Here is a 20,783-nt window from a genome sequence, read left to right on the forward strand (position 1 = left end):
ACTGCCACCTTCCAGCCCCAGAGTAGTGCAGAGTACTGCAAGTATATGTACTCTCATCATCAAAGGTTCCCTCAGTTATGAATCCGTCCCTTTTTTTTTCTGCCGCCAGCCTCACACCAGTTTTTCCTCCTCACCAAGCTAGGAATTGAGAGGAAGTAATGGATGAGAAGCTGAGGCCTGAGGGATAACAAGGACCAGAGCACAGAGATATGGGATCCCCTGCGTGCTCAGCTACTTTTCTGCTTGCTGCACTCTTCCCGGAGCCCGCTGCTTTTTCCGCACCGTCTGCATTACCAGGGTGCAGCCCAACCGGTTTCATTTCTTAACTAAAAAAAAAAAAAAAGAAAGAAAGAAAAAATAATGCAGTAAGGACTTCGAAAAGATCAGGATTTTTTTCCCTTTAAATGAATAAATATGAAAATATCAGGCTCTTTGGCCCTGTTTTAGTGGAGGCAGGGCAGAGGATTGCCGCACCCAGGGAGATCCAACAAGCTTCTGCTGTCCAGCCCTGCTCCTCCCAGCGCAGCCAGGGCCCTTGCTCTTCCCTATTCTCACCAGAGAGGCACAAGTGCTCCATCCCTTCCAGCGGCAGGCGGAGAGAAGAGAAAGGGTCTGTTGTTTTTCTCTCCTTGTTTCTCTCGCTCACTGCTGATCACCAAGCTGCTGACCAGGTCAGAAAGCCCGAATGGAAATCCGCCAGTGCCAGGCAGGCTCCTCCTCCTTCGGGGAGCTTGTCCTTGACTGATTTTTCTTTGTCCCGATGGGGAAAAAAGAGAGAACGAGAAAGAAAAAAGAAAAACCACAAACTTCCTTTGAAAACCAGCGCTTGTAGACCGGGCCTGGAGCGCGCGCCCTAGACGCGGCGACTCAGAAATCCTGAAGACGCTCTGAGCGATCTGGGCGCACCTGGGCTGCACCCCTGCCTGCCTGCACCCTTCTCCAGGGACCCCCGGTCGTGGGCGTGAGCCCGGAAGTAGCCGCGAGCCAGCCGGGACCGCCGCTCGTAAACCTGGGGAAACCTGTGTAGACTCTGGCGTTGACAGCTGGGAGGCGGCCGGGACTGTGGCGGCGCCCCTCTCTGAGCCCACCTCCCTCACCGCAGTCCCGAAGTTGAACCCTCCTTCTAAGTCCTGGAACAGCCCCCACTTCTTTAAGGTAAAAACAGTCTTAACCATTTCCTTCACCTTTTTTCCTTTTCCTCTCTAGCTTTGGGGAGGTGACTCTGCCTATCCTCCCACCCCGGGTCTCTGTAAGTCTGGGTTTCTAGAGGCTCTCGGGCAGAAGGAGTAAGTAAAAGAAACGCTACCTTTCCCCCGTTTAATTACACCTTCCTCCTCTCCCTTGCTAACAAGTAGACAGGGCACTGTGGTGGACTTATTCTGAGGGGAAAATCTAAACCTTTAGTTGCCTGAAGATTTGGGTCAGAGTGAGAACCCTACGCTCTTGAAGGGAGAGTGAAGTTCCTGCGGGTGGGAGGGGGGACGTGTCTTCTTGAAGCTACAGACCTGATTCCTGTGATTCTTCCAACTTCTGGGTATTTATTGCCACTGGCTAGGGAGGAGCAGGGGCTGTTTTACCTCCCCTATCCGCCACCAGAGGATGATTCCAGAAAGCCTAGGACTTAGTTAAGAGGGGAAGAATGAATTCCTTGTTTAAGTACCTGTGAGTCTCAGAATGCGTACTGTGAGTCTCAGTACTGCTCTTGAGTACTCCATGCTCACTCCACCGGTGTGCACCATGTAGCCTGGAATTCTTCCGTTACACTTCCTCCCCTCTTCTGAAGGATTAGCCCACTTAGCTTTTAACCCAGTTTCTCTGAGACCCAGCTTCCTCTGGTAGTCCAGTTCTGGGTTCTTTTGGCTCACTGGACTGCCCAGCCCCCACTTAATTATAGATCATTTCTGGCATTTGGATAGAAAAGATAAGAAGTAAGCCCTGTTTTTCTCCAAGCTTTTAAAAAATTGTCCCAGGCTCTGCTTTCTGCTTCTGAGGCTCATTCTAAATGTCATTTGGGAAGGAAGGAAAAGAGGAGAGAGATTTTTTTAAAAAAAGGTATAAGGCCTGAGTACCCAAATTTTGCTACTCAGATTCTAAATTAATCACATGGAAATGAGATACAGCTAGCATAGATTATATTTAAATCAGAAGGATGATCAATTTGGGTGACTAGTCTTATTTCCATGACTTTTACATTGCTCAACTTCACCTCCGAGGCTTTACCTTAGCCCTAAATCCTATCTGATTGCGAAAGGAAGCATAGTCTCAGGTTAGGAGGAAGCAAGAGAAAAGATTTCTAACAAGTTTATTTCTCCACCTTTCTCACCCTGACCAAGGTGGAGAGGGGAGCAAGGAGGTTGAAGGGAGATATTTTCCAGGAGGCAGGGTTTGTGGCTTTTTATCATCTACTATCCATGGTGTTAATTAAATGTCATGCTTAGTGCTGGGAGAGAGCAGGTTAAACAGGTCCAGAGTTGACATTTAAAATAACCTAGATGGGAATGGATTGAAAGAACATTTGCACAGATAGGTGAATGTAGAGGGAGTAATTTTTTTTAATGTAAATCAATAATCAGTATTTTCATATTCCATGTAGTGAGCAAGGGAGTACTGGGTTTGAGCAGTTTTCAGAGCATAGAGGAACTGATAAGTTGCTATCCCAACTCCAGCTGGCAAGAGAATGGGGCTGGGGTTGGGGTGGGACAGGTTGTACCTCTAATCTGAAATTACTTATCAGAACCCATCTCTGTTTCAAGTCACCTTGCTTGCATTTCCCCTCTCCAGCCTACAGGAAGCTCCTCCCAGGACCTTTTGTTGTGGTTTGTAATTGTAAAGCTGGAATTGTAAAGGTGGAGTCCTTCAAAGAGAAAGACTTCTTTCTTACCAGTGTTTCCCCTTTAGGGGTATGATACTGACTCTTTTTCTTCACCCCAAGCGCTGTTTAGCTCTTTGGCCTTGGGATGAAGCAGAGAAAACAGGGCCCTAAAGATATAAGCCCTGTGTACTCAGGATGTTCCCTGAAGAGTCAAGGGCAGAGGTGGGGGATAAGGCAGAGGATTTACCCTCATTCCAGCTATGGTGGGTTTTACTGACATAATGCTTACTTCAAGGTTAGCTAAAGATCACTGTATTAAGATCACTGTCAGTATTGTATGAACATTTCTTTCTCCATCTCTTTTCCTTCTTTCTCCTTTTGCTCCCTATCTTGTCTTCAGTCCTTGTCGTTTCTGTTTCAGGAAAGCTGATGCCACCCAATGTCTTCAATCCCACCAGAATTATCCCTTCCAAACCTTCAAGTCCTGTACCCTCTTTGGTCCCATCTGGTCACAGCAAGTTAGAGGTGACAGCTCGGCCTGGGACCCTTCTGTTTAACCTAAAACTGTACTGCCCGTAGCCTGGAGTGGCTGAACAGACGCTCAGCAAGCCTTCTGCACTACATTCCTTTTCCGAGATTTTTCTGGGTCTGTTTACTTTTCAGCCCAATGATTTCCTTCTTATTGGATCCGTCTCCCTTTTGCTTATCAAGCTTAGAGTAAGGTCAGTCTCTGAGGACAGTAAAGTCCTTTGGTGCCTTCAGTCAGCCCTTCCTGACCATGGAGCACCATCAGCCTGAGCATCCAGCCCCTGGTGAGGCCAGGACTGCAGAAGCAGTCAGCCCAGAAAACCACAAGGCCTTGTCAGAACCCAAAGAGCACCCTCAGGACAAGGATGCCAAAGAGGTGGACGGGGCAGCTGAAGAGCAGGAGCCAGTAGACCAAGCTTCACTGCCAGCCCAAGGCCAGGATGACTTCAAGTCCCCTCCACCAGATGCTAGCTCAAGCCAGCCAGGACCAGCCCAAGAGACTCCACCTGAGTCAGAGACAGTGGAGGCCTGCTTCAGGCTCCAGGAGCTTCCCCAGGCCCCTAGGGCCCGACAGCCTGAGCTAGACTTCTACTGTGTCAAGTGGATCCCCTGGAAAGGAGAACAGACACCTATCATCACCCAGAGCGCCAACGGCCCTTGCCCTCTCATCGCCATCGCGAACATCCTTTTTCTTCAGTGGAAGGTAAGAGGGAGTTTGGATGGAGTCTTAGAAAATGTTGATCATTCTGCTTTTCTCAAACCTGTCAAACTTTCCAGGTTTTTCTTCCTTTATCACCAGGTTGAACAAATGAGATCAGATATTTGCAAAAACAGGACAATTATCTGTCCTACTACTGCATCTTCCACTGTCTAGCAAATGGGAACGCCTTGCAGTTCTTCCCATTCAGTCCCTTGCTCCAGTTGCAAGCCGTTTTTGCCCACCACACCTGACTGCTGGATAAGCCCTGCCCTCATCCCTCCTTTCTCTGGGTTCCTCCTTCAGTGCTCCATGAAGGAAAGCACACACCTGGCTCACTTTTTTTTTTAATTTAATTTATTAATTTTTGGCTGTGCTGCATCTTCGTTGCTGCACACAGGCTTTCTCTAGTTGTGGCCAAGTGGGGGCTACTCCTTGTTGTGGTGCACGGGCTTAGTTGCCACATGGCATGTGGAATATTCCCAGACCAGGGATCGAACTTTGTCCCCTGCATTGGCAAGCAGATTCTTTACCAATGACTGGCCAACTCTTTGATCTCTCCTTGCCTCCAGGTAAAGCTGCCACCTCAGAAGGAAGTGATCACGTCCGACGAGCTCATGGCCCATCTTGGTGAGTGACTGGGCCTTCAAGAGGAATTACCTGAAAGGTTCCAGTGCTATCTACTGAACCAGAAATCCAGAGTATTGAGGGACTCTTCATCCGGGGATCTTATGTGGCAGGGAGGGTAAAGGTCTATAGGGTTTCTCTGCAAGGCTGGGGAATGAAAAGCAAAAGTCAGGGTGTCAGGAGTCCTGGGTCGTCACCCTAGTTCTTCCCTTAGCTTTCACATGTGACCTTGAGTGGGTCCTTCACCTTTTTTGGCCTTTCTTCCTCTGAGAAACGAAGGCCCTTTGCAACTCTGAAAATCTGTGGTTCTGTGATATTACCTCTGTTTTCTTGGAGAAGAGGAAGCAGCTTTTGGGACAGTGGTGGGGTAAGCTGATAAGGAATCCTGTCTTGTAGGAGACTGCCTTCTGTCCATCAAACCTCAGGAAAAGTCAGAGGGACTTCAGCTTAATTTTCAGCAGGTGAGGTGAAAGGTCTGTGAACTGGGGGGTTGCAGGTTCATAAGGGGCCCCCAGGCTATTAAGAGAAGCCTTTCTGATGCTTCTCAAGAGGGTTCTTTGAACCATCATTTCTTTCTGCAGGAGGGAGAGAGTGTGTCTCTGTCTTAGAAAATATGTTCATTTACATAAGATAAAGAAGGATTGAGAAAAGGGAGGACTTTCCACTGTAAGAGGAAACCAGGGGGGAAGAGCAACAAGATTAAAATTTTTTTTTTCCTGGAGGTAGGAGTGGAACAAGAAGAGGGAAGGCTAGAATAGCCATCATTTTCTTTTCCTACCAGTTTTATTGATATATAATTGACATATAATACTGTGTAAGGTTTATTTTTTCATTTCATTTTATTTTTTTAATTGAAGTATAGTTGATTTACAATACTGTGTCAGTTTCAGGTATATAGTGTGGTGATTCAGTATTTTTGCAGATTAAATTCTGTAATAAGTTATTATAAGATACTGGGTATCTTATAATTAGATTGGCTGGGTATATGGGACTTCCCTGGTGGTTCAGTGATTGAGACTCTGTGCTTCCAATGCAGGGGGCATGGGTTCGATCCCTGATTGGGGAACTAAGATCCCACGTGCCTCTCAGCCAATAAACAAATAAATAAATAAATAATTTTTAAAAAAGATACTGGGGATAATTCCATGTGCTATACAGTATATCCTTGTTGCTTATCTATAACACTAAGTTTAAAATGCACAGTGTGCTGATTTGACCTAGCCATCGTTTTTCTTTTCCATCCCCAGAATGTGGACGATGCAATGACGGTGCTGCCTAAACTGGCCACAGGTCTGGATGTCAATGTGCGCTTCACAGGTGTCTCTGATTTTGAGTATACACCTGAGTGCAGTGTCTTTGACCTCCTTGGCATACCTCTGTACCATGGCTGGCTTGTTGATCCACAGGTGAGGGCGGAAGGGCCCACATGAGACTCAGCCGGCTCAAGCTGAGAGAGAAGCAAAATTTTGTGGGGTTAGGGTTAGGGAGATAGGGAGTAGATTGGCTAGGGAGGGGATTGGGGTTTCAAGGTTGGATTCAGTGTGGAATTCCTTTAGTTTTTAACTTTTGGGGGTAACATTCAAACACAAGCAAGCAATATGAAAATGGGTCAGTTCTTTAGACATCAAAAGTTTCAGGAAGCTTTTGTCATAGGGTTGCAATCCTTGTGTGCTTGGTTCATTTCCTTCCTAAAAAAAAGCTCTCCATTTTGGGGGGTACCACCCCACCCCGCTGCCCATGCAGAGTCCTGAGGCTGTGAGTGCAGTCGGGAAGCTGAGCTACAACCAGCTGGTGGAGAAGATCATCACCTGCAAGCACTCCAGTGACACCAACCTCGTGACGGAAGGTGACATTCCTCCCTTCTCCTCGGCAATCTTTTGTGGAGGGAATGGTGGCTGCTGAGGTTTAGTGTTTAGTGTCTGTCTTTCCACCACCATGTCCCATGAGAATGTAGGCACCGTGAGCAGGAGTCTGGGGAGCTGTGTGTTTCGTTCACTGATGTATCCCCCAGTACCTAGTGCAGTGCCTGGTTGCTCCGTTAGCATCTGTTTATTTATTTGGCTGAGTCTTACTTGTGACAAGTGGGATTTTTTTTAGTGGCAGCATGGGCTTCCCAGGTGGTTCAGTGGGTAAAGAATCTGCCTGCAGTGCGGGACATGCAAGAGACTCAGGTTTGATCCTTGGGTTGGGAAGATCCTCAGGAGGAAGGGCATGGCAATCCACTCCAGTATTTTTGCCAGGAGAATCCCCATGGACAGAGGAGCCTGGCGGGCTACAGTCCATAGGGCTGCGGAGAGTAGGACACGAGTGAAGTGACTTAGCATGCATGTACACCTGAGTCTTTCTCTCTCATTTTTAAAAAATAATTATTTATTATCTGTGGAGGGTCTTAGTTGTGGCATGTGGGATCTAGTTCTCTGACCTGGGCCTCCTGCGTTAGGAGCATAGAGTCTTAGCCACTGGCCCACCAGGGAAGTCCCCACCTGCGTCTCTTAGTTGTGGTGTTTGGAATCTAGTTCCCTGACCAAGAATTGAACCCGGGCTCCCTGAATTGGGAGCTTGGAGTCTTAGCCACTGGCCCACCAGGGAAGTTCAGCATCTGTTGAATGGATGAATATAACCAGGCTTCAAGGAAGGGATTTCCCAAGATGGGACTGATCTCTAGGGCTTTGATAGGGGCTCTCTGGATGATCCTCCTGTGGACTTTGGATTTGAGTCTCCTGTCTCTCTTTTCTTGTCCTTGCCACCAGGCCTGATTGCAGAGCAGTTTCTGGAGACCACTGCTGCCCAGCTGACCTACCATGGTCTATGTGAGCTAACAGCAGCTGCCAAGGAGGGTGAACTTAGCGTCTTTTTCCGAAACAACCACTTCAGCACTATGACTAAGCATAAGGTGATGCGGGTTTGGAGGTGGGAGGTTGGAGTGCTGTCTGTTTCCTCATGCCTATTTCTTCTGGGTCAGTATTTTGGTCAGGACAAGGTAAATTAAGCTGTGGTAACAAATGACCCCTAAAATCCCCGTGGTTCACCATGACGAAGGTTTATTTCTCATTCATGTTGCATGTCCACTGTGGGTTGGCTACAGTTCTGTCCCACATCATCTTCAGTCTGGGGCCCTGGCTGACAAAACAGCCTTTCTCTGGAACACGGGAGAGCGAGAGGGACACACCATGCACAGTGTTGGCTCTGCTACCATCTCACTGGCCAGAGCGAGACGTAAGGAGTGAGCTTGCCATCAGTGGGCCAAGAAAGTGCACGTCCTCTCCCAGGAAGGGGCAGTGGGAGTTTGGAACAATACTATAGTTTTCCAAGGCTTCCCTCGTGGCTCAGACTGTAAAGAATCTGCCTGTAGTGCGAGAGACCCGGGTTTGATCCCTGGGTTGGGAAGATCCTCTGCAGAATAGAATGGCAACCCATTCCTGTATTCCTGCTTAGAGAATTCCATGGAAAGAGGAGCCTGGTGGGCTACAGTCTATGGGGTTGCAAAGAGTCGAACACGAGTGAGCGACTAACACACATAGTTTTCCAAAGCTAGAAATTGTCTAAGTGTTCTAGGAATGGAGTAGAGGGGGGAAAGATCTTTGGCTCTTAAAGGATTTATCCTCATAGGCATCCCGTGAGCCTAAAGAACCTCGGGAAGTAGGGTAGGAAGACTGCCGTCCCGAGGACTCCATGCTTGACCACAGTGACTGCCACACTCACACGCCACTGAGCATGCACTCATACAGCCCTTCTGCCCAGAGCCATGTGTACCTAGCGAAAGATGCACGCACTCACACTGACACGTCTCAACTAGCATGCCGACCAGTCTCACGGGCTCTGCGCCGCTCAGCTCGCTTCCGCCGTGAGCCGCCGGCCATCCCACCAGCGTATGTGTTCTCTCCCGCACAGGGCCACTTGTACCTACTGGTCACTGACCAGGGCTTTCTACAGGAGGAGCAAGTGGTGTGGGAGAGCCTGCACAATGTGGACGGAGACAGCTGTTTCTGTGACTCTGACTTTCACCTCAGTCACTCCCCGGGCAAGGGACCCGGGCCAGGAGGTGGGAGTGGCTCCCCAGAAAAGCAGCGGCAGGTGGACCAGGTGTGTGGGGCCTTGGGGGCTGGGGTGGGCAGAGCGCATGTCTGCCTCGGAGAGCTTTGTGCCCAAGGCGGGCCGCCTGTATCTTATCATCTAGAGACTGTAACTTATGACACCCGGGCCCCTCTCTGGTCTCCGTGAACCATCTCTGCGCTTGGTGTGTGTTCTCTGGCATCACAGATAAAATACGCAGCTGTGTGTTTCTCTCTGGAGAAGGAGCAGGGGCATTGGGAGGATAAGGAAAGGCTGAGCTGGTTTGGAAGCCTAAGCCCAGCCTGGCCAGCCCCCTGCCCCAGCCTCCCTCACCGCCCTTGTTCTTGCCCCTTTCTCTAGGACTACCTGATCGCCTTGTCCCTGCAGCAGCAGCAGCCCCCGCCCCAGGGCACGTCGGGTCTCAGTGACTTGGAACTGGCCCAGCAGCTTCAGCAAGAGGAGTACCAGCAGCACCGAGCGGCCCAGCCTGCCCCTGCGCGGGCCCCATCACCGCAGGTGGGCCTGCTCCTCCTTGCTCTTAGTGCTGCCCCTCCAGCGTCCCTGAATCCCCAGCGTGCCGCTCCGGCTTCCCCTGATCCAGACTTTTGTTATTCCCACCGCATCTCTTCAAGGTTTCCCTCGGGGCCCTTCTGTCTGTCCCTCTGCCCTGGGTCCCCTGCTGTCTTTCTCTCCCCACAGCCCCTCCCAGTCCTGACCCTGCTTCCATCTAGAGTCCCTGTCCTATGTTCCGCCATGGTCGATGGGTGACCAGCTGTTCAATCTGACGCAGGGGAGAGGAGCCGCATCTGGACGCCCAGCTGCTGAACGTCGGCAAAGGCCGAAGCAAGAGTCTGACTGTGTCCTCCTGTAGTCCTGCCCGGGCCCGGCTGCCTTGCCTCCGCTTTCAGAGGCGAGGGCTATTTGCTTGCTCCCCCTCAACTTGAGATATGCAGGGTAACTTATTTATGGGATATTGGGGATCAGAGCAGGCAGTGAACGCTAAGGTCAGACTTGGTGACCTCTTTGCGCTCATGTGCTGCCTCCTCTTCCTCCCAACCATCCAGGGCAACATTGGAGTTGATGGGGTGAGGATTTCTGATTTCTAACTCTTTTCCCCCAGAATAGTCACATTAATGTACAGACTCAGGCTCCAGGGTGAAGTCCCCGTCTGTCTAGAATCCATCTCCCCTACTTCCCACCCCTGACTGGCTGGGTCATCCTATAGGCCCATCCGAATCCATCCATCCATCCGTTTGTTTCAGGTTTTGATTTGGGTTTCTATCTCTATTATTTGTAATGCCTTCCTAGGAATTTGGAAATAAAACCTTTCCTGAAGTCTGCTGTTTGCCTTACCCTGCTGCTATGCTGTTAAGTATTTGACCCAATTGAGGAATGCAAACCGTGGTGGGGGGTGGGGGTGCAGGGATGGTAAAGAGGCTAGAGGGGCTGGCCTGTCATTTCTAACAGAGCCAGCAGGGGGAGCCAAAAGTCTGCTTTGTCCTTTTTTCTTTTTTTTTCATGTGGATGTTGCTGTTTACCAACTTCAGTATTCTTGCCTGGAGAATTCCACAGACAGACAGCCTGGCGGGCTACAGTCCATAGGGTTGCAAAGAGTCAGACACGACTGAAGCAATTTGGCATGCACATGTGTTGTTTAGTTTATAAGTCATGTTCACCTCTTGCCACACTATGGACTGTAGCCCACCAGGTTCCTCGTGGTTCCTGTTTCTCACTTATTTTGCCTGAAATTTCCTGGGGAAGAGAGAATAATGGGACTGAGGGGGATGCACAGAGGAGGCAGGTTGTTGACAACTGCAGTTTAGAGCCTCAAACAGGACTGCTGTTGAATACCCAAGTGCACATCAAAGGCACCTCCAACTTCAAGGCCTCCTCCCAGCCAGTGTCCTGCTCCACCCAAACTTCAATCAGGGAACACAAATGACAGAGAAGTTTGCCAAAAGAAATCAAGCATCAGCGAGATGTTCTGGCCAGAATTCAGGAAGAATGAATAGGACAGAAACTATCCAAGTGATCTCGTTTTGCACACCCAGGACAGAGCTAGGGGACCCAGGTGCAGACATCACTTTGAGATGAGAGAAGTGAAGGAATTTAAAAGAAACTTTGAGTTCTGGCCTCAACAAGAAGCTGGAACATGTGGTGCTCAGTGAGGGGTCATCTTATTTGGAGGCCCAGCTGGTCTCCTGCAGGCTCAGCCAAACAAGAGAATCTCAGATCCTTGAGCGTCATGCGGGGATGAGGTCTCAAAGGTCTTCCGCCCTGCACAGGGCTAGTAGGGCTGACCGGCAGTCCCCTTTCACTGCATCCTGCAGACAGAAAGTCAGATGTTAGAAAGGCCTGCCACCATCATGGCTCAGGCACTCTGTTCTCTCCCTCGCGCTGGTCCAGAGCTTGTTTGGTTTCTAGAGTTCTGCACTAAATTAACCAGAGACCCAGGAGTTCTCCAGGCCATGAATATGCTCCACTGTGTGCAGGGTGGAGGTAAAGGATAAAGCTCTGGGGCTCCAGGTTAAGAACCAGCCAAGCCTCACCTGGAGGGAAGAGTAGAGGGACTTGCCAAATTTCTTTCTGAACTCGGCTCGGATACTTAGAAGATCAGTCTCGCTTCGAGAAATAAGGATGCGCATCAGTGCTTGGTAATTGGGTTCAGTCTCCTGGTAGAGGAAGAAACAGAATGGGGATGTGGTGGTAGGCAAATTCTCACAGGGCAGGGTTTGGGCCACATGGTGAATTATTCTAGCGAGTGCTGGTGAGGAGAGAGTCAAGGAAAAGAGAAATGGACATTATCTAGGGCCAAACATTATCTGTGTCCATCCTCAAGGGAGATGACGTGGCAGGAAAAATCAGTTGCTGTGGGGAATATTTACAGCAATATCACTCATTCCTTCCACATCTTCTCTGGCCTTGCCATTAGCTTAGAGTCTCACTCCAAAAGCAAGGACTCAAGAAAGGATAGGGATGTGCTACCTGTGAAGACTTACAGCGTGATAGTCAAGAGACTGTTAACAGGGAATGTCTAAGGAGGACACTCACCCTATCCCTAAACTGTCATCGGTTTCTCCTGGTTAGACCCCTGAGGTTCAGCATCATTTTCTTTCTCTTGTACCTGCAACGGGCCTCTTGCCTTTTGGTTAAAGACAGTAATGGAGGGTTCAGTTTAGAAATAATAGAGGTACATGTGTGCACGTGTGCTAAGTCGCTTCAGTAGTGTCCAACTCTGCGCAGCCCTATAGACTATAGCCTGCCAGGCTCTTCTGTCCATGGTATTCTCCAGGCAAGAATACTGCAGTGGGGCACCATTTCTTTCTTCAGGGCAGGGGTCAAACCCACTGTCCCTTATGTCTCCTGCATTGGCAGGTGGGTTCTTTACCACTAGTGCCACTTGTGAAGTGAAAGTCGCTCAGGCGTGTCTGACTCTTTGTGACCCCATGGACTATACAGTCCATGGAATTCTCCAGGCCAGAATACTGGAGAGGGGAGCCTTTCCCTTCTCCAGGGGATCTTCCCAACCCAGGGATCAAACCCAGGTCTTCCACATTGCAGGCAAATTCTTTACCAGCTGAGCCACAAGGGAAGCCCAAGAATACTGGAGTGAGTAGCCTATCCCTTCTGCAGGACATCTTCCCGACCCAGGAGTCGAACTGGGGTCTCCTACATTGCAGGCGGATTCTTAACCAACTGGGGAGCTATCAGGGAAGCCCCAATAGAGATATAGTACATCATCATATCAGGAGCTATAACTGATTATAATAATGTTATCATGAGAGATTTCTAAATAAAGTACTTTGGTTGCAAAAATCCTGTTTGTGTCACAAGCTGGGTACTGCTGCTGTCACCATTTTCTAATATCCTCTTTTTCAGAGTTTCCTCAGGCACCTGACTTCTGAGGCCCTTCCCAGAATTGCCTGAAACCCACACTTAAGGCCATCCTACAGATCATAAACTCCTAGAAGAAACAAATAAAAACTGATGAAGGGAATATAGGATGCTATGTTTTATTTGGACTCATTACCTAATTGTCAGTGGGCCTGATGGCTACTTTTTTTTTTCACTTTTAATTTAATCTGATTGGCTTTTTGGCTGCACAACTTGTGGGATTTTAGTTCCCCAACCAGGGATCAGCAGTCAGAGCACGGACTCCTAACCACTGGGCTGCTAGGGAATTCCCTGATGGCTACTCTTTTGAATGGCATGTACACTGGTTTTGTATTGTGATAAAGATTGCTGAATGCTTCCCAGTATCCATCCTTCCCTTCTTGCAACTCTTGTACTCCACAGTTGTAGAACTAGTGTAAGAGTTGCTCATTAAGTGAATGTTCCCAGTGTGTAAAGTGGCTCTCTACACTAAACTTATATCAAACATCATTCTTCTTTTGTTACCTGAGAGTATATTTGGCATCTCATACTGCCCTAGGATCTTTATAAAGAACATCATTTCATGGTTCAAATTGGTCTGAATTTGGACTGCAAGGAGATCCAACCAGTCCATCCTAAAGGAAATCGGTCCTGAATATGCTTTGGAAGGACTGATGTTGAAGCCAAAACTCCAATACTTTGGCCACCTGATACGAAGACCTGACTCATTTGAAAAGACCCTGATGCTGGGAAAGATTGAGGGCAGGAAGAGAAGGGGATGACAGAGGATGCGATGGTTCAGTGGCATCACCGACTCAATGGCCATGAGTTTGGGTAAACTCCAGGAGTTGGTGATGGACAGGGAGGCTTGGCATGCTGCGGTCCATGGGGTCTCGAAGAGTCGGACGCAACTGAGTGACTGAACTGAACTGTCCTGAACCAGCCATCACTTAAAGGTCATTTTTCTGAATAAATATTTATCACAATTATGTTTTTACATATCTCTCATAAAAGAATAGTATGGAAGTGTCTTGACTGAGTTTTTCTTTCTTTTTGATTTTTTTTTCCAGAAAAATAAACCTGTATCACTTCTTGACTCCTTCTTCTAAGATTAAACCCACAATTTATATCCAGGAGTCTAAAGTCCTGTAATCCAAATACATTACAATCACTGCTGGAGTACAGGTTTGTTTTTATGACAGGAATTTAGATAATCACAACTTTTCAAGTGAAACCTAGTGTTCACTCATTATAATAGTACAGGATTTATTGGATAAGTACAATAGTCTACTGTCAAAATGGAAATCTCTGGGTGATAAAATAAATGCTTCTAGATGCTTCCTTGATGGCTCAGTGGTAAAGAATCTGCCTGCCAATGCAGGAGACACGGGTTCAATCGCTGGTCCGGGAAGATCCCACATGGCATGGAGCAACTAAAGCTCGGGTCCCACAGCTACTGGTCCGAGCTGGAGAGCCCAAGAGCTGCAACTGCTGAAGCCCGAAGCCCCAGAGCCTGCGCTCCAGGACAAAAGAAGCCACCACAGTGAGAAGCCAGCGAACCACAGCAGAGAGGAGGCCCCGCTCAGAGCAAAGAGGAGACCCCACTCAGAGCAGAGAGGAGGCCCCACTCAGAGTAGAGAAGAGGCCCCACTCAGAGCAGAGAGGAGGTCCCACTCAGAGCAAAGCGGAGACCCCACTCAGAGCGACGAAAGAAAGCCCTTACAGCAGTGGAAACCCAGCATAGTCATAAATAAATAAATAAAAAGAAAATGTTTTAAGAAAGCTTCTATGTAACATTTTGAATAGTTGTCAATAGGCATCATGGTTTCTCAACCAGTGTACCAAAAACTATTCCATCTTCAAACTTTGGGTGGGATTTTTATTTATATAGGTCTTGGCGGACAGGTGTACTAGGACACCTAGCTGAATGAGCAGAATGACTGGATTCTGTTTATGAAATTACTCAAACCAAGACTGCCAATTTAACTTTGGCTTATATAGAACAAAGTCTGACCAGTATGGAGAAAGGTGATCTTGGGTACCAAGAGTAGGCTATAGCTTATAGTATAGACCAAAATGTCCTATAGGATCATTATGTGTATTGTAGGGAGACTGCTGTGTGACCTTGGGCAAGGTACTTAACCTCTCTGTGCTTCAGTTTTTTGGTCTATAAACATGGATGGAGTGTTAATGTGAGTACTTACTGAAACGTGCTCAGCAGAGGCCCTGGCACACAAGGAGCCCCTCAGAAATGGGCGGCTCTTTCATTCTTCTTTCTAGTGTTATCGCCATCCTCATTCTGGCAACAACTGAACCCGGACAAGACAGTGTATTTACAGAGCAAATTCATATCTGTATCTGACCACCTAGACATTCATTGGGCCAAAAATTTTAGCTTTAGGGCCCTGATGGGTCAATGGACTTGTCTCTAACCACAGCTCCCTCCTCTACTCTTGATAAGACAATTTGTAAACTTAGGAAAAGAGAGCTCCTCCATGTTTACAAAGTAATATGAGATGGTTACATTAGCAACAGCGTGAAACTTCCTCTCTCTTGCCCAGGAGGTGTCTCCCGCCTGTTTTTGTTCCAAAGCAAGGGGAGAGGAGCATCAGTCTTACCTGGAGGGCTTGATGAAGTTTATCAGCAAAGTACAAGGGTGTGTTCCGAATCACCAAGGCTGGAAGGAAAGAGGCAAAGATGGAGAGAGACCACCGCCATTCTACAGGAGACCTCTGCCCCGTGGGTTCCAAGCAGACCCCTTACCTAGGTTGAGCAGAGCCACGCAGGCGGCTCCATGGAAACGGGCCCGGACAGTCTTCTCCAACTCATGCCCCGTGTACCACTGGTACTGGTTCAACACTGTGGTGCACACGGGAGGGAGTTAGAAAAATAAGTGGGGAAGGGGGTGGTTATCCCAGAGAAGGATGAGCCCTCCCCACCTTCCTCAGCCAGAACTCATCATTAGAGCAAGCTGGGGAGACCAGAAGACTCCTGTGTACCTCGGATGAGGTGTTCAGGATTGCGCTGGGTGAAGACAAGGACCCACGTCCTCTCTGTGCTGGGTCCTTCAGCCTGTTTTAATGCCTGGGAGCAGGGAGTAAATCAGAATCACTGGTTGGGGGATTAGGGAGCCACGGTTATGGTGTTCCCAGAATCCATAAACACGGAAAAGCTTATTTTAACCTATAAATTAGTTGCATTTATTTATCTGTGTAGCACAGCATGCAGGACCTTAGTTCTGCAACCAGGGATCGAACCTATGTCCCCTGCCGTGGAAGGAATTAAATAGTCCCCAAATGCCCATGAGAGGAGAATGTGTGAGTTCACGAGTGAGAGGCCGAATGAGTGGAAAAAGCTTCTTGTGTGACATTGCCTGATACCCCATGTCCCCCTTACGTCACTGAGGATTCCTTCCCAAGGCAAGGACAGTTTTGCAAGACAGTGGGTACACAGGTCACCGGCTCTAAGATACAGTGTCTTATGTGCACGGCGGTGCAAACTCCCCCGCCCCTTGCTCACCTGGACGTCCTGTGCAGCCAGGTTATAGTCAATAATTCCAGTGTAGGCCTCGCGGCCCCCCTAGGAGGAAAAACTCTCAGGAGGGCTCTTTGGAGGGCAGTTTTTTATCACCAGACCAACAAACCAAACCCTGGTCTTCCCCCAAAGCCCTCTCCTGTTCATTAGGTGCTCCCTAATGAACACAGGTGGGTGCTCCCCAGTGGGGTAACTCTATTCCGCCCAGACCAGTCCCCCTTACCTTGGCCAGGGCCAGGAGCAAGTCCCGCAAAATGCCCCTGGTCTCAGACTTGATGTCCTCCGCAGCGTCCACTTGGAAATCTGGGACAGGAGCAGGAGCTCTCTGAATCGTCCTGATTTTTCCCAATGAGGATACCTCTAGGACCTGTCAGATGCCTGTGCCCTTTCAATCCCGCCGTCCCCTGCTTGATGGCCGCTAGTTCCCAGGATGTAAGGCAGAAGCACCACCGTGGCCACCCTGAAAGCATCTCTAAGCTGCGAGTAACCTGTGCGCTGTGGGGTTGTGCCCTGTGGGGCGGCCTCATCTCCCGGTGTCAGACTGCTCGGGGAGGGAGGCAATCAGTTACTCGGGTGGTGGCCAGACAGTGAAAAGAGGATGGCGGCATCCATATCGTGAAGCAAGACGGCTAGGGCCGGTCCCCCTCCTTGGAAGTGAGGCGAGGTGATGAGGGAGGTAGAATGTGAAGAAAGGGAGAAAAGGGAAGGAAAAAAGAGAAGCAGAAAGGAAAAGGGGTAGGAGAGGGGTTAAGAAAATCGGCCAGGGGACTTCCCGGGAGGTCCAGCAGTTAAGACTCCACACTTTCATTGCAGGGCACACTGATTCCATCCATGGTTGAGGAACCAAGATCCCACATGCCCGGGATCTTTTGGCATGGCCAAAAATTTAAAAAAAAAAAAAAAAAAGATAGGCTGAGGTGGGACATCAAAGAAAACTGGGGAAAGCAAGAAAAAGAGGGGGTGTGTTAAGATGAGGGTGAGAAAAAACTAGTTACCAATTAGTGGGTGAGGCATGCGGCAGTCACTGCAGGGCTAAGAATTGACCCCTAGAGAGCAGTCCCCACCTTTCCCCCTGGCTGCATCGAGCTTCCATTCAGCCTGGGATGTGGTGTGATGGCAGAATCAGCAAGGGGCTGGGAAGGTGACTTGGGTGCCCTTGGGACTGTCACAGGGCTCAACCTTGTCATTACCTCGGGATCCACCCTGGAGCCCCAGACCACGATGGTTAATGAATGCTTCTCTCTCTTTAATGATGACAACAGGCTGTCTCCCTGGGGAGACTGAGCCCGACGGGGGGTGGGGGAGGAGGAGAGACCCCAAGGGAACAATAGCAGCAGACAGGCTCCCAGAGGGCTCCCTGCAGGGAGCGCAGGGGAGGCGAGGACTGTCCTGTCCAGCTCTTAGAGCCCCCTCCTCCACACTCTTACTGTGTTTGTAGACTGCCAGGCACTCCTGCAGCTGGGGTGGGGTTCGGGTGGCAAGAATTTCCAAGGCCACATCTTCAGCAGAACCAGGGCCCTACAAGAGATTGGGAAGCCGCTCTGAGATGGAACCATGTTGTTAGAATGGCGGGGAACAGACGCTGACCACTTGTCCTCCTGAGGGTCAGCAGGGACTACTTTTCCAGGGGGCTTCTGCCAAGTCCACTCCTCTGGAGCAGGCAAAGGCAAGGCAGTTAACGTCGTCTTTCCCTCAATAGGGTCATCACTCCTGCCAAAGCTCCTCTCCTGGTATCTTCAACGTGCTTAGTTGCTCACTCCTGTCTGACTCTTTGCGACCCCATGGACTGCAGCCCACCAGGCTCCTCTGTCCGTGGGGATTCTCCAGGCATGAATACTAGAGTGGGTTGTCATGCCCTCCTCCAGGGAAATCTCCCCAACCCAGGGATTGAACCTTGGTCTCCCACATTGCAGGCAGTTTTTACTGTCTGAACCACAAGAGAAGCCCAAGAATACTGGAATGGGTAACCTGTCCCTTCTCCAGGGATTTTCCTGACCCAGGAATTGCATCAGAATCTCCTGCACTGCAGGTAGATTCTTTACCAGCTGAGCTACCAGGGTACCTTCAAGGCTGTCCTCAATTCCCGGGCATCGAGATGGGCTGTGGGCTGCAGCAGAGCAAGCACGATCCTCTCCAGGTTGCCAGAGAGTGCTGCCTGCAAGGACTTCAGTAGGTCCTACAAGAAACAGTCCCCATGGCAGAGGAACAGCATGAGGGGGAGAGTCCCAGGTGTGTGAGGAGGTTTGGGAATATTTGGCTGGCTCTCATCTCAGACCTAACCACCAGGCTTCCCTCCCCGCCACAGACTGGGTTTAGCAGGGGGTAAGGGTTGGTCTCGGCTGGTTTCAACTACTCTTGTTGTGCCCAAGTTTCCTGGGGTCTTCTCACCCCAGCCCACAGCTCCTGGGAATCAGCGTGGTCTCACCTGCTGGGTGCGTTCATGGAAGGCTCGAGAGATGAGCTGCCTTTGCTCTCGGCTCCGGTTGGTCAGTACGTCCAGAATGGCAATACGGTCCACACCTGAACCAAGGTGAGGGCTGGCCTGTGAGTCTGGCAGAGCCCTGTCAGGGTCTTTACGGAGTTGAGATCCCCTTATTCCTTGCCTTGAAGCCTCCAGAGGAGGAGATGACAAGGTCTAGGAAAAGCTACATCATCCCTAACACCATTTGATCCTGAAGAAGTTGCCAATGGCATGTAAATCTGACCCAAAGTTAAGCAAAGGTGGCCTGGTACAGTGCAGAAGATGGCCTTTTGGGATCACAGGCTTGCTTTAGAATCCCAGCTCTGCAATATTTTGAGCTGTGTGATCTTGGGCAAGGCTTTTGACCTCCCTGAGCCCCAGTTTCCTCATCTGTGAAATGGAAATAGTATGACTTGCTTCACAGGGCTCTTGTGAAAATGGAGATAAATACCTACTGGGTACCGGACACACAGGAATGAGGCATTCCACAAACATCTATTGAGTATTGTCAGTTCCTCCTTCTAGCTCCTTGGTCTACAGACTGGTTTCTAAAAGATAGATGCCCAAGTGCAGAGGGAAAGGGCTCACCTTGGCCTGCTATCGCCTTCAGCAGCCTCTGTACATCCTTGTCCACATTGAAGCTCAAGAAGGTTCTGAGGGTGCCCAGGGTGCCCCAAGCTGCAGTCTGTAAGATATGGGGTACCAGAGTCTGCCCATGTTCCTCTTCAGTGACCCAGCCAGGCCCTTGGCATAGCCTCAGGCTAGATCTTCCTTTCCTACTCCTCACTCTACCCCACAGCCTCTGCATTGATATAAAAATAATTTTTAAAAATAATTCCTACAATCCCAGCAGCCCTTACCTTGTTGGCAAGGCCCAGGTGACTGAGGATCTCCTGAGTTAAGGAGAGTCCCATCTTCCCGTGGGTCACAGACATGGTGCTACTGGCTGCCCTGGGGGGAGGGACATAGGAGCCAATTGAGGGGGACGTCCCCCTAGCCCCTCAGGGCCTCTTTATAACCCCCAAGCCTGGGAGCCTGGGAGCCCTTTGCCCACTCCTTTCCCTTGTTGCAGAAAGAATGAACAACCTGCTTGGCAGGTTGGGGAGCCCAAGTGGAAGGTAAGAAGGGTACCCCCACCTTCCCCACCACTCACTGTCGTTCAGGAAGCAAGATTTGATCAGGGATGCTGCTAGAACTGGTGCCAAAACAGACCCTCCCAGACTCCAGGGCTGGTCCCCAGGCTCCCCAGCCCCCATGGTCTGAGATGGATGATCCCCTCCTGAGGTCCACCTCCCCCTCCCTTCCATGGTTTGGCTGGCTGTTTCTGAGGCAGTGTGGAGGAGGTGACGATTAAGTATGCAGGGTGGGAAATAACAGCACCTCCCCTCACCATCAGCCCCAGACTATAAGTGAGACTGTCACCTGCCCGTCAGCTTCCACCACTGTGCTGTGTGTCTTTCACCCTCGGAGTTTCCTGCTGGAATCTTTAGGTCAGCAGCCGCAGTCTCTGAGCTGAGCTGAGTGTGTGTTCTTGTGGGTACATGGGTACCTGGAGAAGGACACAGGCACTCATGTTAGAAAAGTCCTTTCTCCCTCTCTCAAGTGATCAACAAGTTCCTACCAATCTGCCCCCTACCCCAGCATGAGAGCCAGGTCCGGTGCTTACCCAGAGGTGCTGGGGGGGAAGCAGGTGTCGTCAGACCCTGGCGCAGTGCCTTTTGTGGGCACCAGCTCTGGTGTGGCCTGGTACAGGACAGCGGTGTGTGCCGCCCAAGCTGAACAGCCAGTCAGATGACCTCTGCAGCAGACCAGCCCCGCCGTCCTCGGGCTCTGGCCCCTCCCAGCTGTGGGAGAGGACCAGGCTGTACCGTGTCCCACATGCAAACACCTCCCTACAGCATCTCTCCTCCCAGGAACTGGCCTCAGCCCAAACAAGAGAACTCCGCTGGCCTCCCAGCAGCTCGGCCCTGACACAGGAGGCTTTGTGCGCTGCTTTCTCTGCGGGGCTGGGTTGGGACTACAGAAGCCCAGTCTCTGAGTCCAGTTTCTGACCTGGCTCTGCCTCTGACTCCAGCTCCCTGGGGGGGCAGGTCAGACAGGCTCCAGGCTGATTTGGAGGCTGATAGAGAAAACCTGTTGGGGCACATACCAGTGGAGCACCCCAGCCTGCACCCCAGAGGGGTCCCAACCCAGAAACT

At 50.0% G+C, this 20,783-nt stretch overlaps 2 protein-coding genes across 3 annotated transcripts; one reads left to right on the forward strand and one right to left on the reverse strand.

Annotated features, from left to right (window-relative positions):
* The first annotated feature begins 603 nt into the window (after nt 1–603).
* Nucleotides 604–10,003, forward strand: MINDY1 (MINDY lysine 48 deubiquitinase 1). Of its 2 annotated transcripts, none has more exons than XM_068964241.1 (10): nt 604–1,155; nt 3,213–4,043; nt 4,610–4,667; nt 5,061–5,125; nt 5,912–6,070; nt 6,408–6,510; nt 7,415–7,557; nt 8,556–8,747; nt 9,078–9,233; nt 9,508–10,003. In XM_068964241.1, the coding sequence occupies exons 2-10, from the start codon at nt 3,591–3,593 to the stop codon at nt 9,586–9,588; spliced, it is 1,410 nt and encodes a 469-aa protein (XP_068820342.1). In that variant the 5' UTR covers nt 604–1,155; nt 3,213–3,590; the 3' UTR covers nt 9,589–10,003. The 2 variants fall into 2 exon arrangements, with proteins under 2 accessions (XP_068820342.1, XP_068820340.1); XM_068964239.1 differs by having other exon boundaries at nt 3,234–4,043.
* A 656-nt stretch (nt 10,004–10,659) lies between these two features.
* On the reverse strand, nt 10,660–20,129 carry ANXA9 (annexin A9). The gene is made up of 13 exons (XM_068965796.1): nt 20,008–20,129; nt 19,446–19,536; nt 19,174–19,270; nt 18,550–18,644; nt 18,187–18,300; nt 17,552–17,642; nt 16,348–16,427; nt 16,110–16,169; nt 15,590–15,674; nt 15,354–15,449; nt 15,209–15,267; nt 11,267–11,389; nt 10,660–11,041 (listed from the first exon to the last, which is right to left on the reverse strand). The coding sequence occupies exons 2-13, from the start codon at nt 19,518–19,520 to the stop codon at nt 10,979–10,981; spliced, it is 1,038 nt and encodes a 345-aa protein (XP_068821897.1). The 5' UTR covers nt 19,521–19,536; nt 20,008–20,129; the 3' UTR covers nt 10,660–10,978.
* Between the last annotated feature and the right edge of the window lie 654 nt (nt 20,130–20,783).

This window comes from Capricornis sumatraensis, chromosome 2 (genome assembly GCF_032405125.1).
Source record: "Capricornis sumatraensis isolate serow.1 chromosome 2, serow.2, whole genome shotgun sequence".
Taxonomy (NCBI): Eukaryota; Metazoa; Chordata; class Mammalia; order Artiodactyla; family Bovidae; genus Capricornis; species Capricornis sumatraensis.

Excerpts from the sequence above, each read along its gene's own strand:
- MINDY1 (XM_068964241.1), top strand. The coding sequence starts at position 3,591 with ATGGAGCACCATCAGCCTGAGCATCCAGCCCCTGGTGAGGCCAGGACT. Across the intron at positions 6,071-6,407 it reads GCTGGCTTGTTGATCCACAG|AGTCCTGAGGCTGTGAGTGC; the intron begins GTGAGGGCGGAA and ends CTGCCCATGCAG. Across the intron at positions 6,511-7,414 it reads CACCAACCTCGTGACGGAAG|GCCTGATTGCAGAGCAGTTT; the intron begins GTGACATTCCTC and ends CCTTGCCACCAG.
- ANXA9 (XM_068965796.1), bottom strand. The coding sequence starts at position 19,520 with ATGTCTGTGACCCACGGGAAGATGGGACTCTCCTTAACTCAGGAGATC. Across the intron at positions 19,271-19,445 it reads ACCTGGGCCTTGCCAACAAG|ACTGCAGCTTGGGGCACCCT; the intron begins GTAAGGGCTGCT and ends CATATCTTACAG. Across the intron at positions 18,645-19,173 it reads GAAGGCGATAGCAGGCCAAG|GTGTGGACCGTATTGCCATT; the intron begins GTGAGCCCTTTC and ends ACCTTGGTTCAG.